At 38.5% G+C, this 12395-nt stretch overlaps 3 protein-coding genes and 1 non-coding gene across 4 annotated transcripts; 3 read left to right on the forward strand and 1 right to left on the reverse strand.

The window, feature by feature from the left end:
- Positions 1-3151: 3151 nt before the first annotated feature.
- Positions 3152-3258, reverse strand: LOC113759183. Its single transcript, XR_003467007.1, has one exon. It is a non-coding gene; the product is annotated as a small nucleolar RNA R71 (small nucleolar RNA).
- Positions 3259-3388: 130 nt separating this feature from the next.
- Positions 3389-5455, forward strand: LOC113759177. The gene has a single exon (XM_027301742.1). The coding sequence runs from the start codon at positions 3389-3391 to the stop codon at positions 5453-5455; it is 2067 nt and encodes a 688-aa protein (XP_027157543.1).
- Positions 5456-10165: 4710 nt separating this feature from the next.
- LOC113759178 (putative disease resistance protein RGA3) lies at positions 10166-11843 on the forward strand. The gene is made up of 3 exons (XM_027301743.1): positions 10166-10312; positions 10822-11019; positions 11271-11843. Exons 1-3 carry the CDS (start codon positions 10166-10168, stop codon positions 11841-11843), a joined length of 918 nt encoding a protein of 305 aa, XP_027157544.1.
- Positions 11844-11938: 95 nt separating this feature from the next.
- LOC113759179 (putative disease resistance RPP13-like protein 1) lies at positions 11939-12305 on the forward strand (the record flags this gene model as incomplete). Its single annotated transcript, XM_027301744.1, has 1 exon — positions 11939-12305. A coding segment is annotated over exon 1 (367 nt), but the record flags the coding sequence as incomplete, so codon positions are not given.
- Between the last annotated feature and the right edge of the window lie 90 nt (positions 12306-12395).

Here is a 12395-nt window from a genome sequence, read left to right on the forward strand (position 1 = left end):
CTAGCTTGTGGTCCCCACCAATTAAAGGGCCCAAGGGTTGAAGCCCTTAGAAGTCTCCATTTTCTCCATAAAGTCCCTCCTTTTTGATAATTTTCTGTTTCATCCCTGAAATTAATTCCAAATACCAAATATAAGTAAATATCCGCAATTAACACAATATTTGTCAGGGAAAAAAGGAAAAATTAATAATAAAATTATTAACAAATTATACCCTATCACATCCTTTGTTTATTCACTATTATATATGTTCAATACTTAGTTGAAAATATGCCTTTGCCATCCCTGCTTCCTATTCATAGTCCTTCCTAATTGATACAATTTTTAAAAATAATTGAAAATTTCAGACATGTAACTAGTTATCTTCAAGTTGATTGAAGATAAAATAGACTTTGACGCATCACAGTTCATTGTATTTATATTCAACTCCAGTAGTAAGTTATAATTTGATTCTTTCTATAAAGGCTGTTAAATCATTGAATCTATAAAACTCACATTTTAACTGTGAAATTGGGCAGCCCTAGCCTAATGACTTTCATAATTGAAGTCACTATCTCTCAAGTAGACATTACCTGATCAAAAATTCCATCTCTGGAGAAGCAAAATTGGTACTTCCTGTTCAGCTTCTAGAAAATCAAAATATGAAAGAATTCCCAAAGAAACAACAGAGCCTTGCCGAATGCTACTTAAGTTACCAGGCTTGACAAGATCAGGAACATGCAGATCAGGAACATTTATTTCTAAATATATGGTACATTATTTTGTTAGACCCAGGATACAAACTGAACATCATGCCATTAAATATGCTATGACTGATAGAGCAATTACTGGGTGCCTTTTGCACTATTATTTTGTTCTAATGTTGGTTACTCATGGGTTTAAGAATTGAGATTTCGCTCATATTTGCTATTTATATGAATTATAGGTAATTGGCGTTAAAAGTAATCTCTTGAGGCAAATTTCCAGAAGACCCTTCATCTCAGGGCGTACCCACGCCAGAAAAGATAGAGGTTCCCGAAAAGCCGGACCCGCGATCTCTAGCAGTAGGACTAACTAATTAATTGGGTCCACGTGAGCCCGGTGCATAGGATAAAATCCCCAAAAAAGGAAGCTTTGCTCCAGACGTTTCTTTCTTTTCTCTTGACGGCGCACTACAAAAAGGCAATTTACACGCGGATTGTCAGAGAGTTTTATTGGAGTTTCTTCCCTGTTCACGAGGCAATGAGCTTTGGTTCTCAATTATAGTATCAGACGCTTGCTTTCTTTTAGGTAGAAATCAATTAGGTTAGTTTTTTTGTTTTTGTACCGTCAGACGCTTTGTCCCTTTTTTTTTCCTCTCTTCAGCAACAATTAAAAAGGCCAGATGTCTTTTTTCCTTTTGATTTTCAACCCTTGCTTTGGACAACTTTCGTTAGCCTTTTGCTTTGTAATTGCGGCTCCAGCGCAGACACGAAATAAGGAAAAGGAATTAAGGGACTTCCGCCGCACTGTTTCTTCGTTGTTTCACTTTTCTAATTCTTCGGCGATTAATTGAATGAATTCAATTAAATCACGCGGGATTGACACGATGAGAAGCTGCTAATTTTCTCCTCTACCCAAAAGTCGACGTGAAGGCGTGGCCCACAATATTTATGAGATATAATCGAATCTTTATTATTTCTTTCAATTCGTTACTATTTATGTGTTTCCTGGATTAATTGTTCATGGGTATTTTATTAATTAGGTATCAACGGCCGGATATTTAATTTAATATAATAGCCTACTGCCACGTTAATTAAATTGAATCCGTAATTGTTCATTTAGTTGACAACTAGTGGCAACCACCATAATTGGTTTTATGTTGGGGAGACGCAAGATCTAATTTAAATAAACCCTCTTAGCGTGTTTATTGGTTAGGGTTGGGTTCTTCTAGCTTTAATGCAATTGGATAATTAAATTCCTACGGTCATACCTAGGGTTGTTTTCTGGTTAGGGAAGCAGTCAATGGTCGTACCTTGATTGTCGAAAAAGTAAGGAAGAACTGGTGGTCAGAGCTTGTTGATAGGTATAACCAATCTAGTGACGAATGAATGAAATATCTGTGCATCGATGATCATTTAATTGGACCATGCCTGAGCAGTTGATCCTTTGGGTAGAATTTTATTAATTGCTATTTTTACTAAATTGAACTTGTTGAGTTAGCCCTTGAATTTTATTTATTTTGTTTTTATTTTCATCCTATTAATTATCCCCCTATTTCATTTTATTGACTTGGAAAGAAATAATTTCCTACCCGCTCCCTGTGGAATCGACCCTACTTGCCATTGTACGCAAAATTAATATTTTTATAGACAAATCTGGTATATCGGATCAAGCAAACTCTTCGGGAACAGGGTGAATCAAGTAATTCATTGCACATCTCGGGTCCCTGATCCAGTATTTGGATTTGTTCTATAATTAATTGTGGTGGTAATTAGGACTTTTTAGTAATTATTATTGCACAGGTTCGGCACCTGTCAATTTTTGGCGCCGTTGCCGGGGAGCGGTGTTTTGGTTAATTTTGTTTCTTTCTAAGTCATTTTCGTCGAATTTGTCTAGCATTTTTCTAGTTTATGCCTCGATCTTCTCGTACAGATGAATTGAATTTCGACCCAGAAGTAGAGAAGACTGCGAGCCAAACTAGGAAAGAGACCAGACAGCTCAGGGAGGAGCAATTTAGCATTGCATCTCAGAGACTGGGTCCAGAGGTTGAGTCAACAAATTTGAGTGGTGAAAATTTAAGTGACCTATGCCACGAGGATATTCCTATGGCGAATGCAAGGATACTAAGGGTGTTGGTTGCTCCGGAATTGCCCCAACAGCCGTTGTGCATCACATTCCCAACTTTGGCTGAAAATACCTCATTCGAATTGAAGTCAGGATTAATTCACCTCCTACCCACGTTCCATGGCCTCTCAGGTGAGGAGCCCCATAAACACATCCAGGAGTTCGATGTGGTATGCTCATGAAGCCTCCTGGCATTACTAAGGAGCAAATTAAACTCAGAGCCTTCCCTTTCTCCCTTAAGGATGCAGCAAAGGATTGGTTATACTACCCACCTGCAGGAAGTATCACAACGTTGGCCCAACTTAAGAAGAAATTTTTGGAGAAATTTTTCCCTACATCCCGGGCTGCAAGTCTGAGAAAAGAGATATGCAGCATTAAGTAGTATCCTGGAGAGTCTCTATATGATTACTGGGAAAGGTTCAATAAGTTGTGCACTAGATGCTCACAACATCAAATTAGTGAACAACTATTGATCGAATATTTCTATGAGGGACTCCAATCGTCCGACAGGAGTATCATTGATACTGCAAGTGGGGGAGCATTAGCGAACAAGACACTAAGGGAAGCATGGCTACTCATTGAATCGATGGCAGAGAATTCTCAACAGTTTGGCTTCCGTGAGAGTAACCCTACCCGTAGGGTCAACGAGGTAGAGACGTCATCCATTCAGCAACAAATATCGGAGCTGACATCTTTTGTACGACAATTAGCTATGGAAAACATGCATCAAGCAAAGGCCTGTGGAATTTGCACAAATGTGGGCCACCCCACTGACTCCTGCCCTATGTTGCAAGAGGATGGGGCTGAACAAGTGAACATGGCTGGAGGCGTACCCGCGCCTCGAAAACCGTACTACCCATACTCCAACACGTACAATCCGGGATGGCGAGATCACCCCAATTTCAGCTATGGGAATAGGCCACAGAACTCATTCTCTAATCGTCCACCAGGATTCCAACAATCGTGGCAACAAAAGCCTCAACCCTCGTCCTCCAACTTAGGGAGTTCCCTGGAGGAAATTGTCAAGAGTTTGGCCATGACCACTACTCAACTCCAGCAAGAGACTAGGTCCTTGGTCGCGAGTACTACTCAATTTCAACAGGACACCAAAGCAGGCATGAAAGACATGGAAACTCGAATGAGTCAAATGGCAACTGCCATTAATCGCCTGGAGTCCCACGTCTATGGAAAATTGCCTTTGCAGCCTGAGGCAAACGCCAAAAATGTAAGTGCCATTACATTAAGGAGCGGCAAAGAGGTAGAGGGGCCTAAGACCACGAACCTGAAAAGTAAGAATGAAAATGAGATCGAAAAGGAGATGGAAGAAGAAGGACGCATCCATGGCAACCCTGAGGTAACTCTTACTCCACCAATACCCATTAAATCTAATTCACCTCCTTTTCCATACAGGTTGGCGAATACGAGGAAGGCGGAAAAGGAGAAAGAGATCCTGGACGTATTCAGAAAGGTGGAGATCAACATCCCTTTGTTGGATGCGATCAAGCAAGTACCGAAATACGTGAAATTCCTCAAGGACTTGTGCACCCATAAGAGGAAGTTGAGAGGGGATGAAAGAGTAGCGGTAGGGGAGAACGTGTCGGCCATGATCCAAAGGAAACTTCCACCCAAGTGTGGAGATTCAGGTATGTTCACGATTCCCTGTAAGATAGGGAATACACCGATCAGGAGAGCCATGCTAGATTTAGGGGCGTCAATTAATGTGATGTCAAAAACTATTTTTACTTCTCTAAACCTTGGGCCACTAAAAGAAACAGCCATTATAATCCAACTAACTGACCGCATGAATGCCTACCCAGAGGGGCTAGTTGAGGATGTTTTAGTCCAGGTAAATGAATTAGTCTTTCCTGCAGACTTTTATATCCTGGACATGGGAGATGAAAAGTCGTTAAATCTATCGCATATTTTGTTAGGTAGACCGTTTATTAGTACTGTCAGGACTAAGATAGATGTGAATAAGGGTACTTTATCAATGAAATTTGATGGTGAAAGGGTGCATTTTAATATTTTTGAGGCAATGAAGTATCCAGAGGATTCTAACTCAATCTTTGCTTTGAGTGTTATTGAACCTCTTGTACAGGAAACGTTCGAGTTAGGTGGTGAAGACGCACTACAAGTGGCCCTAACACAGCATCTTGAGTTGGGAGTGACCCTTGATGTGGACATGAGGGATAAGTTGCACCATGCTGTGGAAGCCTTACACTCACTCCCAACCATTCAACCCAGGTATGAGCTCACTTCCCTTTTTGTGCGGGAAACTCACGCAAAATTATTGCTATTGGTGGTGCAGGCACCCGAATTAGAATTCAAACCTCTCCCGAAGCATTTGAAGTATGTATTCCTGGGAGACAGAGAGACACTTCCTGTGATTATCTCTGCTCATCTGTCTCCAAGTCAGGAGGAAAGATTGGTGCGACTCCTTAAAGATCATAAGGAGGCAATTGGGTGGAGTATAGCCGATATCAAAGGGATAACCCCGTCCTTGTGCATGCACCGGATAAGACTCAAGGATGATGCAAAATCGGTGAGGCAAGCACAGCGAAGACTGAACCCCTTAATGATGGAGGTTGTGAAGAAGGAGATATTCAAACTCCTGGAGGTGGGGATCATCTTCGCTATTTCGGACAGTCCCTAGGTGAGCCCGGTTCAGGTGGTCCCGAAGAAAGCGGGAGTAACCATAGAGGAGAACAAGAGGGTGATATGGTCCCGGTTAGGAAAGCTACTGATTGGCGTCAGTGTATTAACTACCGGAGACTAAACTTGGTGACAAAAAATGACCATTTTCCTCTCCTCTTTATTGACCAAATGATTGAGAGATTGGCAGGTCGTGTTTACTATTGTTTTTTAGTTGGTTTTTCAGGGTACTTCCAGATCGCGATAGTACCGGAGGACCAGGAGAAGACCACGTTCACCTGCCCATTTGGTACGTTTGCTTACCGTAGGATGCCATTCGATCTTTGCAATGCTCCAGCAACTTTTCAAAGGTGCATGGTAAGTATTTTCTCAGAATATGTGGAAAAAATAATTGTGGTGTTCATGGATGATTTTAGCGTGTACGGGGATAGTTTTGATGAATGTCTTGAGAATCTGGCTTTAATTCTGAAAAGGTGCATAGAGACGAACTTGGTTCTTAACTGGGAGAAGTGTCACTTTATGGTAGATCATGCAACTGGCCATTTTGTGATTGATATTACTTGACAATGATTAAGTAGGAGAAGGGGCAGTACAACTGGGATTTTTGTACAATTGTGTGATTGTTAAATATTTTATATGATTTGGTGTATACTCACATTTTTTTGTTATACACATAATTTTTGTTCTTGTATACCAACTCAATAATTTAATAAAAACACAATTGTAAATGCACAATACCTTCTCAGAAAATACAGCAACTGTATTAATTGTAGAGCAAGCCCAATTACACTGGCCCTTCTCCGATTAAGTTAAGGAATTATGAGACCAATCTTACGTATTAATTAAGAAGGTTCTATATGCAAAAAATTAAAGGCGAAAAACAACTACCGTGACACTCCAAATTCCTAATAGTACATCCGCGCATGCTCCTGGTCCCAAACATCCTTTAAGGACTCCCATAAAGCACCTTGGAAAAAGCCTATGAATAATGCCGCAATTGGATCTTAGTTTTAATAACTAGACTAAGGCCTCTGAGGCTAATTACTCCAGATAGTTCTCGGCGAGAAAATTTCTTCCAAAGAATTTGTAACAAATTGATTCGTAAATACTAATCAATTAGCCATGTTATGTAGAAGTGAGAAATAACACTAATTAAAATAAGAACTATATATATATATATATATATACACACACACATTCCCTTTTATTTAGGAAAATTGACACTTGGTGCACCAAACAAACTTTTCATTCCACAAATCTGACAGTGCTTCATGTAAGGATAAGAATCCCGATTTGAAGTGCAATAAGATCCTTCTAACAAGTCCCAAAGTGGTCATTGGCAACACTTTCATCAGATTTTTACACATTTCAATTAACTCAACTACAGAAAATGGGATAGATTAAGAAGAATCATGGACATGGTTTGCAAAGAAATACGCGACCTTACTTTTGCCTTTATTCTTCTGTGCAAGGTTTACGCCAATGTTGCTTGATTCCCAATAACTGGAATATGAACATCAATTGTTAAAATAGATCCAGAGAATGCCGTATTGTTTAATTGAGTGTGCACCAAAGTAACCAATCTTTTATGCCATTTAATGTATAAATACCTAAACTTAATTGTACTTCATCCACTGTCTCGCAAATTAAATTGCGAGTAAGGCTTCTTTTTTAAATGATAAATATATAGTCTGAATTAAATGAAATAAATATTAATTATGACATGATATTGATCGTTAAACTTGTATGATGAATTTAGAACACAATAAAATTTGGCTCATGGGCATATATTTAGGTGAAATGTGATTATTAGCCTGGCATGTAAAAATGAAATTAACGTGGATATGGAAAAGGAGAAAAGCATAGTAAAAACAAGGCTAGGAGAAGATCCCTTCATTGTTCAATAGGAAATGAATACTTTAATGGTGGAAGCTTTCCATCTCATTTCTACAGCTCAGAATTTTTGTTCGAAAGTCATGCAAGTGATTATGAGATTATGGTTGAGCAAATTCATGTACGAGGGAAACCTTGAATGCACGATTGAAATATTCATCAAGTCAGTTAGTATTTCAGGCACAGTATCGAAGTCGACAAAGAATTGCATTGCTGCAAAGCATGGTAAGTAATCCAAAGTTGGCTTCTAAATTTTTAATCTTCAAATTGAAAGAAAGAAGAAAGAAAATGTTTAGTCGTGATATTGAATCGTTAAGAAAGAAATATATATATATATATATATATATATATATATAGTTAAAACCCTCAAGCTGCTTTTGCTGCTTGGAAATACTAAGCAATTGTTAGTTTAACATAAAAATTTATATGGTAGAATGAGTCAAGTATTACAATTGAAAATTTTTAATATCAATCTTCAATTATTCTAAAAATGTCAAAATTCCATGTAAATAAACATATAATATAGTAGAACAAATAAAACAAAAGTAATAAAGCAGATTATGTCCTATAAATTAATCATGGGTAATTAAGTCAAACTTCTATTAATTATATTATATTTTGACATATAAATATTGATTATAATAAATATTAGGAAATGAATGAATATTCCGCTCTAACTTGTGTACTAGATACTCTAGACTGATAAAAAAATTTTCCCTAGCATTTCTGATACAAAAATCTTTCCATCATGAGCATTCTCGCACATGAAATGAGAGGTTAGAGTATCCAATAAACACTTGTTAAAATGTTTAAAAAGAAAGTATTAACAAATAAAAACACAAAATCCTTTAATAGAATTCATGCTATTGTTATATGACCCTTTCATATAGATCACCTATAGAGTATAGACGAGACACTTTATGACAAATGACATTATTCAAAAGGAAAAAGAAAAAGATACGATAAGAAACCATGATCACACCTTGCATTTTAGTCGCTTTTCATATTTAATTACGTTTCATTTTGGGAAAATTGACGCTTGCTGCCTCAAATAATCTTTGTATTCAAAAACTTGCAGTTCGTTTTGTAAATATAAAATTTTGGACAATTTGTTTTACACTTTTTCACATGTTTTACGCTTTTCAATTAATTCAACAACAAAAAAGAGGGATACACAACTTTGCTTTTCTCTTTATTCTTGTGTGCAAGGTTAACGTCATTGTTTTCTGATTCCAAACACTAGAATAAGGATCGCTTTATTCTTTAATTGAGTGTGCATCAAATTTAGGAATTTTTTATGCCATCCAATCCATAAAATGCTTGAACATATTTGCTGTTTCTAATTCTAAACAAACAAATAGTTTTCCACTCTGAAATACCCAAATTCTTAGCTAACAACCATAAGCAATGGCTGAATTGTTTGTTCCAAAGATAATTGATCAATTAAGTGATGTTCTCATGAAGCAGTTTGGGGAGAAGGTCAACCTGGTGATGGGGATTGAAGACATGGTTCATCAAATCGGCCGAGTCCGAGTTGACTCAGTCGAGTCATAACCGGAACGGGACTCACCGGTACGATACCGACACCCGCATCGCCGTTTCACCGGAATCCGAGTTGACTCGGATTGACTCGGTCGATATTTACCGAGTCAACTCAAATAAATAAGAAATCAGTAAAACTTACCGAGTTTGGCCGAGTCAACTCGCGAGTCAGACAACAAAATCACCCACATGATTTCTTCTTTCTCCCACCGGTTGCCATCCTCATTCCATCACTTCTGCTAGTGCAACCCATCATAATTAGTTGAGGTTTCTTGAGGGTTGTGGTTGTAAGACTCGTAATTTCGTTGGGATTGATCCTAATCTTCAGATTGGGAGTACGAACAAGAAGAATTGGAGCAAATTTGGAAGTAAGATGAATCTGTAAAAATTTTGTGGGATTCGGGGTTTTGGAGATTTTTGTAGGTGGTGGTAAACTGGTAATGGTGGTGGAGCTTGAGAAGAGAGAGACAGAGAGAAATAAAGGGGGGGAGGCGGTGGAAAGATGAATCTGTAAAAATTTTGTGGGATTCGGGGTTTTGGAGATTTTTGTGGGTGGTGTTAAACTGGTAATGGTGGTGGAGCTTGAGAAGAGAGAGACAGAGAAATAAAGGGGGGAAGGCGGTGGAATGGAAGGACGTTTTCTAGGGATTATGGGAGGCAGTGTGGGTTGTGTATGTGGTGGGATTCGTGGGAATGTGGGGATAGAATGGAGTGAGGAGAGAGAGAGAGAGAGATAAACACCCAACAAAAAAAAAGAAAAAGAAAAAATTACAGCTAAATCACAGCTCAAAGGCCACCAGATTCTATCTCACTTCCTTTCCAACTTTCTCTCTAACCCGAACAAACATTTCTTGATCAAGGGGGGATACCTAAAACTTCATTCCTCTGTTTTTTGAATGCATTCACGTTTCCATTCATTCAACATTTCAACCCCCCTAACACCAAAGGAACAAGATTAGAATAGTCCAACAAATATTAAATTGGATTAGTTAACAACAAATGAACTGGATTTTTTTCAACATCTTTTGTTTATTAATTAGAACTACGTCATTTTTTTTAAAGATTTACATGGTATCTATGTTAACTTAGGTTTTTTATCAAATTTAATTTGATAGTTGTGTTGCTTATATTATTTTTTATTTTTAATAATTTTTTTAAGAATTTTTTAAAGTTTTATATACTTTAACTTGCGTATCACCCGATATTTAATCGATATGCTGTGACGGATGTGGAACAATCGCGACTGCGACGCGACCGCAACCTGCGATGGCGAACCATGGTTAAAGAGGAGGTTGCAAATATCTCCTCTAAGTTGGCAACCATTGAAAAAGTGCTGCATGATGCAGAGAGACGAAGGCTAAAGAACAGAAGTGTTGGAATTTGGCTGGAAAAGCTTGAGGACATAACATATGAGATGGATGATGTGCTGGACAAATGGAACTTCAAGATTCATAGAGCAAAGAATAAGGGAACTCACTAGAATGGCAGATTGCAGCCAACATTGTGGAGCAAGGTTCGTTCCTTTATCCCATCCCTTTGTTCTTGTCTTAAACAAGTTCCTTTTCGTAGTGATATTGCTTTGAAAATAAAAAGCATAAATGAAAAGCTAGAATTGACTTTGAAAGAGGCAGATCAATTCAAATTTATTTCAACTGGGGGGATTCCTGATTCTCAAGATTTTAAGCCAATTATGACCACCTCAATCATCGACGAATCAGAGGTCTATGGTCGAGCATCCGATAAGGACGCTTTGCTTGACCAAGTTTTGTCTAAGAGTAGTAGTCAAGGAAGGGAGGGGGTTCAAATTATCTTTGTAATAGGGGTCGGGGTAGTGGAAAGACCACACTTGCCCAACTGCTCTTCAATAATGATAAAGTGAAGAACCACTTTGAACATAGAAATTGGATCTGCGTATCAGATCCATTTGACCAGAAAAGGATCGCAAAAGCTATCCTTGACAGTCCAGGGAAGAGTTCTCCTGATTTGTCAGAGTTGGAACCACTGCTTCAACTATTGAAAGAAACTTTTTCTGGTAAGAGATTCTTGCTTGTCCTAGATGATGTCTGGACAGAGGATGACTCAAAGTGGAAACCTTTCCAAGACTCTCTCAAGGATGGCGCCCCCGGAAGTGTAATCTTGGTGACAACAAGAAGTCATAGAGTGGCCACGGTGGTGGGAACAACTCATACTACCAGATGACCCGAATGCCTGACTCAGATTCTTGGCTAATAATGAAAAGGATAGCATTTGCTAGAAAATCAGGGGACTTCTGCAAGAAGGTGGAAAGAATTGGGTTAAAAATTGCAGAAAAATGCAAGGGGTTGCCACTTGCTGCAAAGACTATGGGAAGCTTGTTACGGCTCAAAGATGTTGAATAACAGTGGCAGAATGTTTTGGACAGTGAGATATGGCAATTGAAGGAAGCCGCCGTGAGCCTTTTTCCTCATTTGTACTTGAGCTACAATGAATTACCTCCAGAGTTGAAACGTTGCTTCTCATATTGTGCTGTCTTTCCCAAAGATCATGAGATAGATGTAGAAGAGCTTATTAGGCTGTGGATAGCACAAGGTTATGTTCGCCCAATCCGAAGAGGTGAGCGCTTGGAGCTGGTGGGCTTTGAGTACTTCAACAATTTGGCAATGCGTTCCTTTTTTCAAGAATTTAAAAAAAGTGTAGTTGATTACGTGCATGAGGTTACAAGGTGCAAGATGCATGACATAGTGCATGATTTTGCACAATTTCTCACAAAAAATGAATTTTGTCATGTACTTGATGGAATTGATTATGAACAGGGCATTGGAAGAAATTCATCTAGTGAAAGAGCACGTCATTTAACAATTTTGGAAGGCACTGAGGAGATGTTTAGTTCTCTAGTCATTGATTTTGGAAGGCTTAGGAGCTTTTTTGCTTATTCACATGGAAGAGTAATTCCTCAAGATCTGTTTTCAAATTGAAATGCATGAGGACTCTAACTTTAAGATATTGTCAATTGCTTGAAATCCTAGACGAGGTTGGACGTTTGATCCATCTTCGGCACTTGGACTTAAGTATGAATCCTTTCAAGGAATTGCCAGAAGCTATATGTGATCTATATTATCCGGAAACTTTTGATATCAGTTATTGTTCAAACCTTTGGTGCCTTCTTGAAAGGATAGAAGACCTTGTAAACTTGAGGCACCTTTTCAATTTTGATACCTCTGAATCACTTCAAATGCCGCAAGGATTCAAGAAGCTGATATCACTTTGTACTTTGACTGGGTTCATTGCCAGGAACAACTCTAATAATTTGGCAATTTTGAAGGACCTGAACCAACTGGAAAGATTGGATGTTTATTTCGAGAATGAAGTAGATTTTGGGAGTGCAGAATTTGGAAAGAAAATTCACATGCGTGAAATGTCTTGTTGTTCAGCTCTAGGTACCACCACTTTATAGAAACTCCAAGTTGCATTGAAAGCATGGAACTACCTCCAAACTTGCAACGACTTATGCTATATGGCTGTCTAGG

This window comes from Coffea eugenioides, unplaced genomic scaffold, assembly GCF_003713205.1.
Source record: "Coffea eugenioides isolate CCC68of unplaced genomic scaffold, Ceug_1.0 ScVebR1_977;HRSCAF=1750, whole genome shotgun sequence".
NCBI classification, from domain to species: domain Eukaryota; kingdom Viridiplantae; phylum Streptophyta; class Magnoliopsida; order Gentianales; family Rubiaceae; genus Coffea; species Coffea eugenioides.

What these genes read in the sequence shown, in the direction of transcription:
- LOC113759177 (XM_027301742.1), top strand. Translation starts at nt 3,389, where the DNA reads ATGGCAGAGAATTCTCAACAGTTTGGCTTCCGTGAGAGTAACCCTACC.
- LOC113759178 (XM_027301743.1), top strand. Translation starts at nt 10,166, where the DNA reads ATGGTTAAAGAGGAGGTTGCAAATATCTCCTCTAAGTTGGCAACCATT. An exon ending in TAACATATGAGATGGATGAT is followed by an intron (nt 10,313 to 10,821) that starts GTGCTGGACAAA and finishes CCATTTGACCAG; the next exon opens with AAAAGGATCGCAAAAGCTAT. An exon ending in AGGATGGCGCCCCCGGAAGT is followed by an intron (nt 11,020 to 11,270) that starts GTAATCTTGGTG and finishes GTTGAATAACAG; the next exon opens with TGGCAGAATGTTTTGGACAG.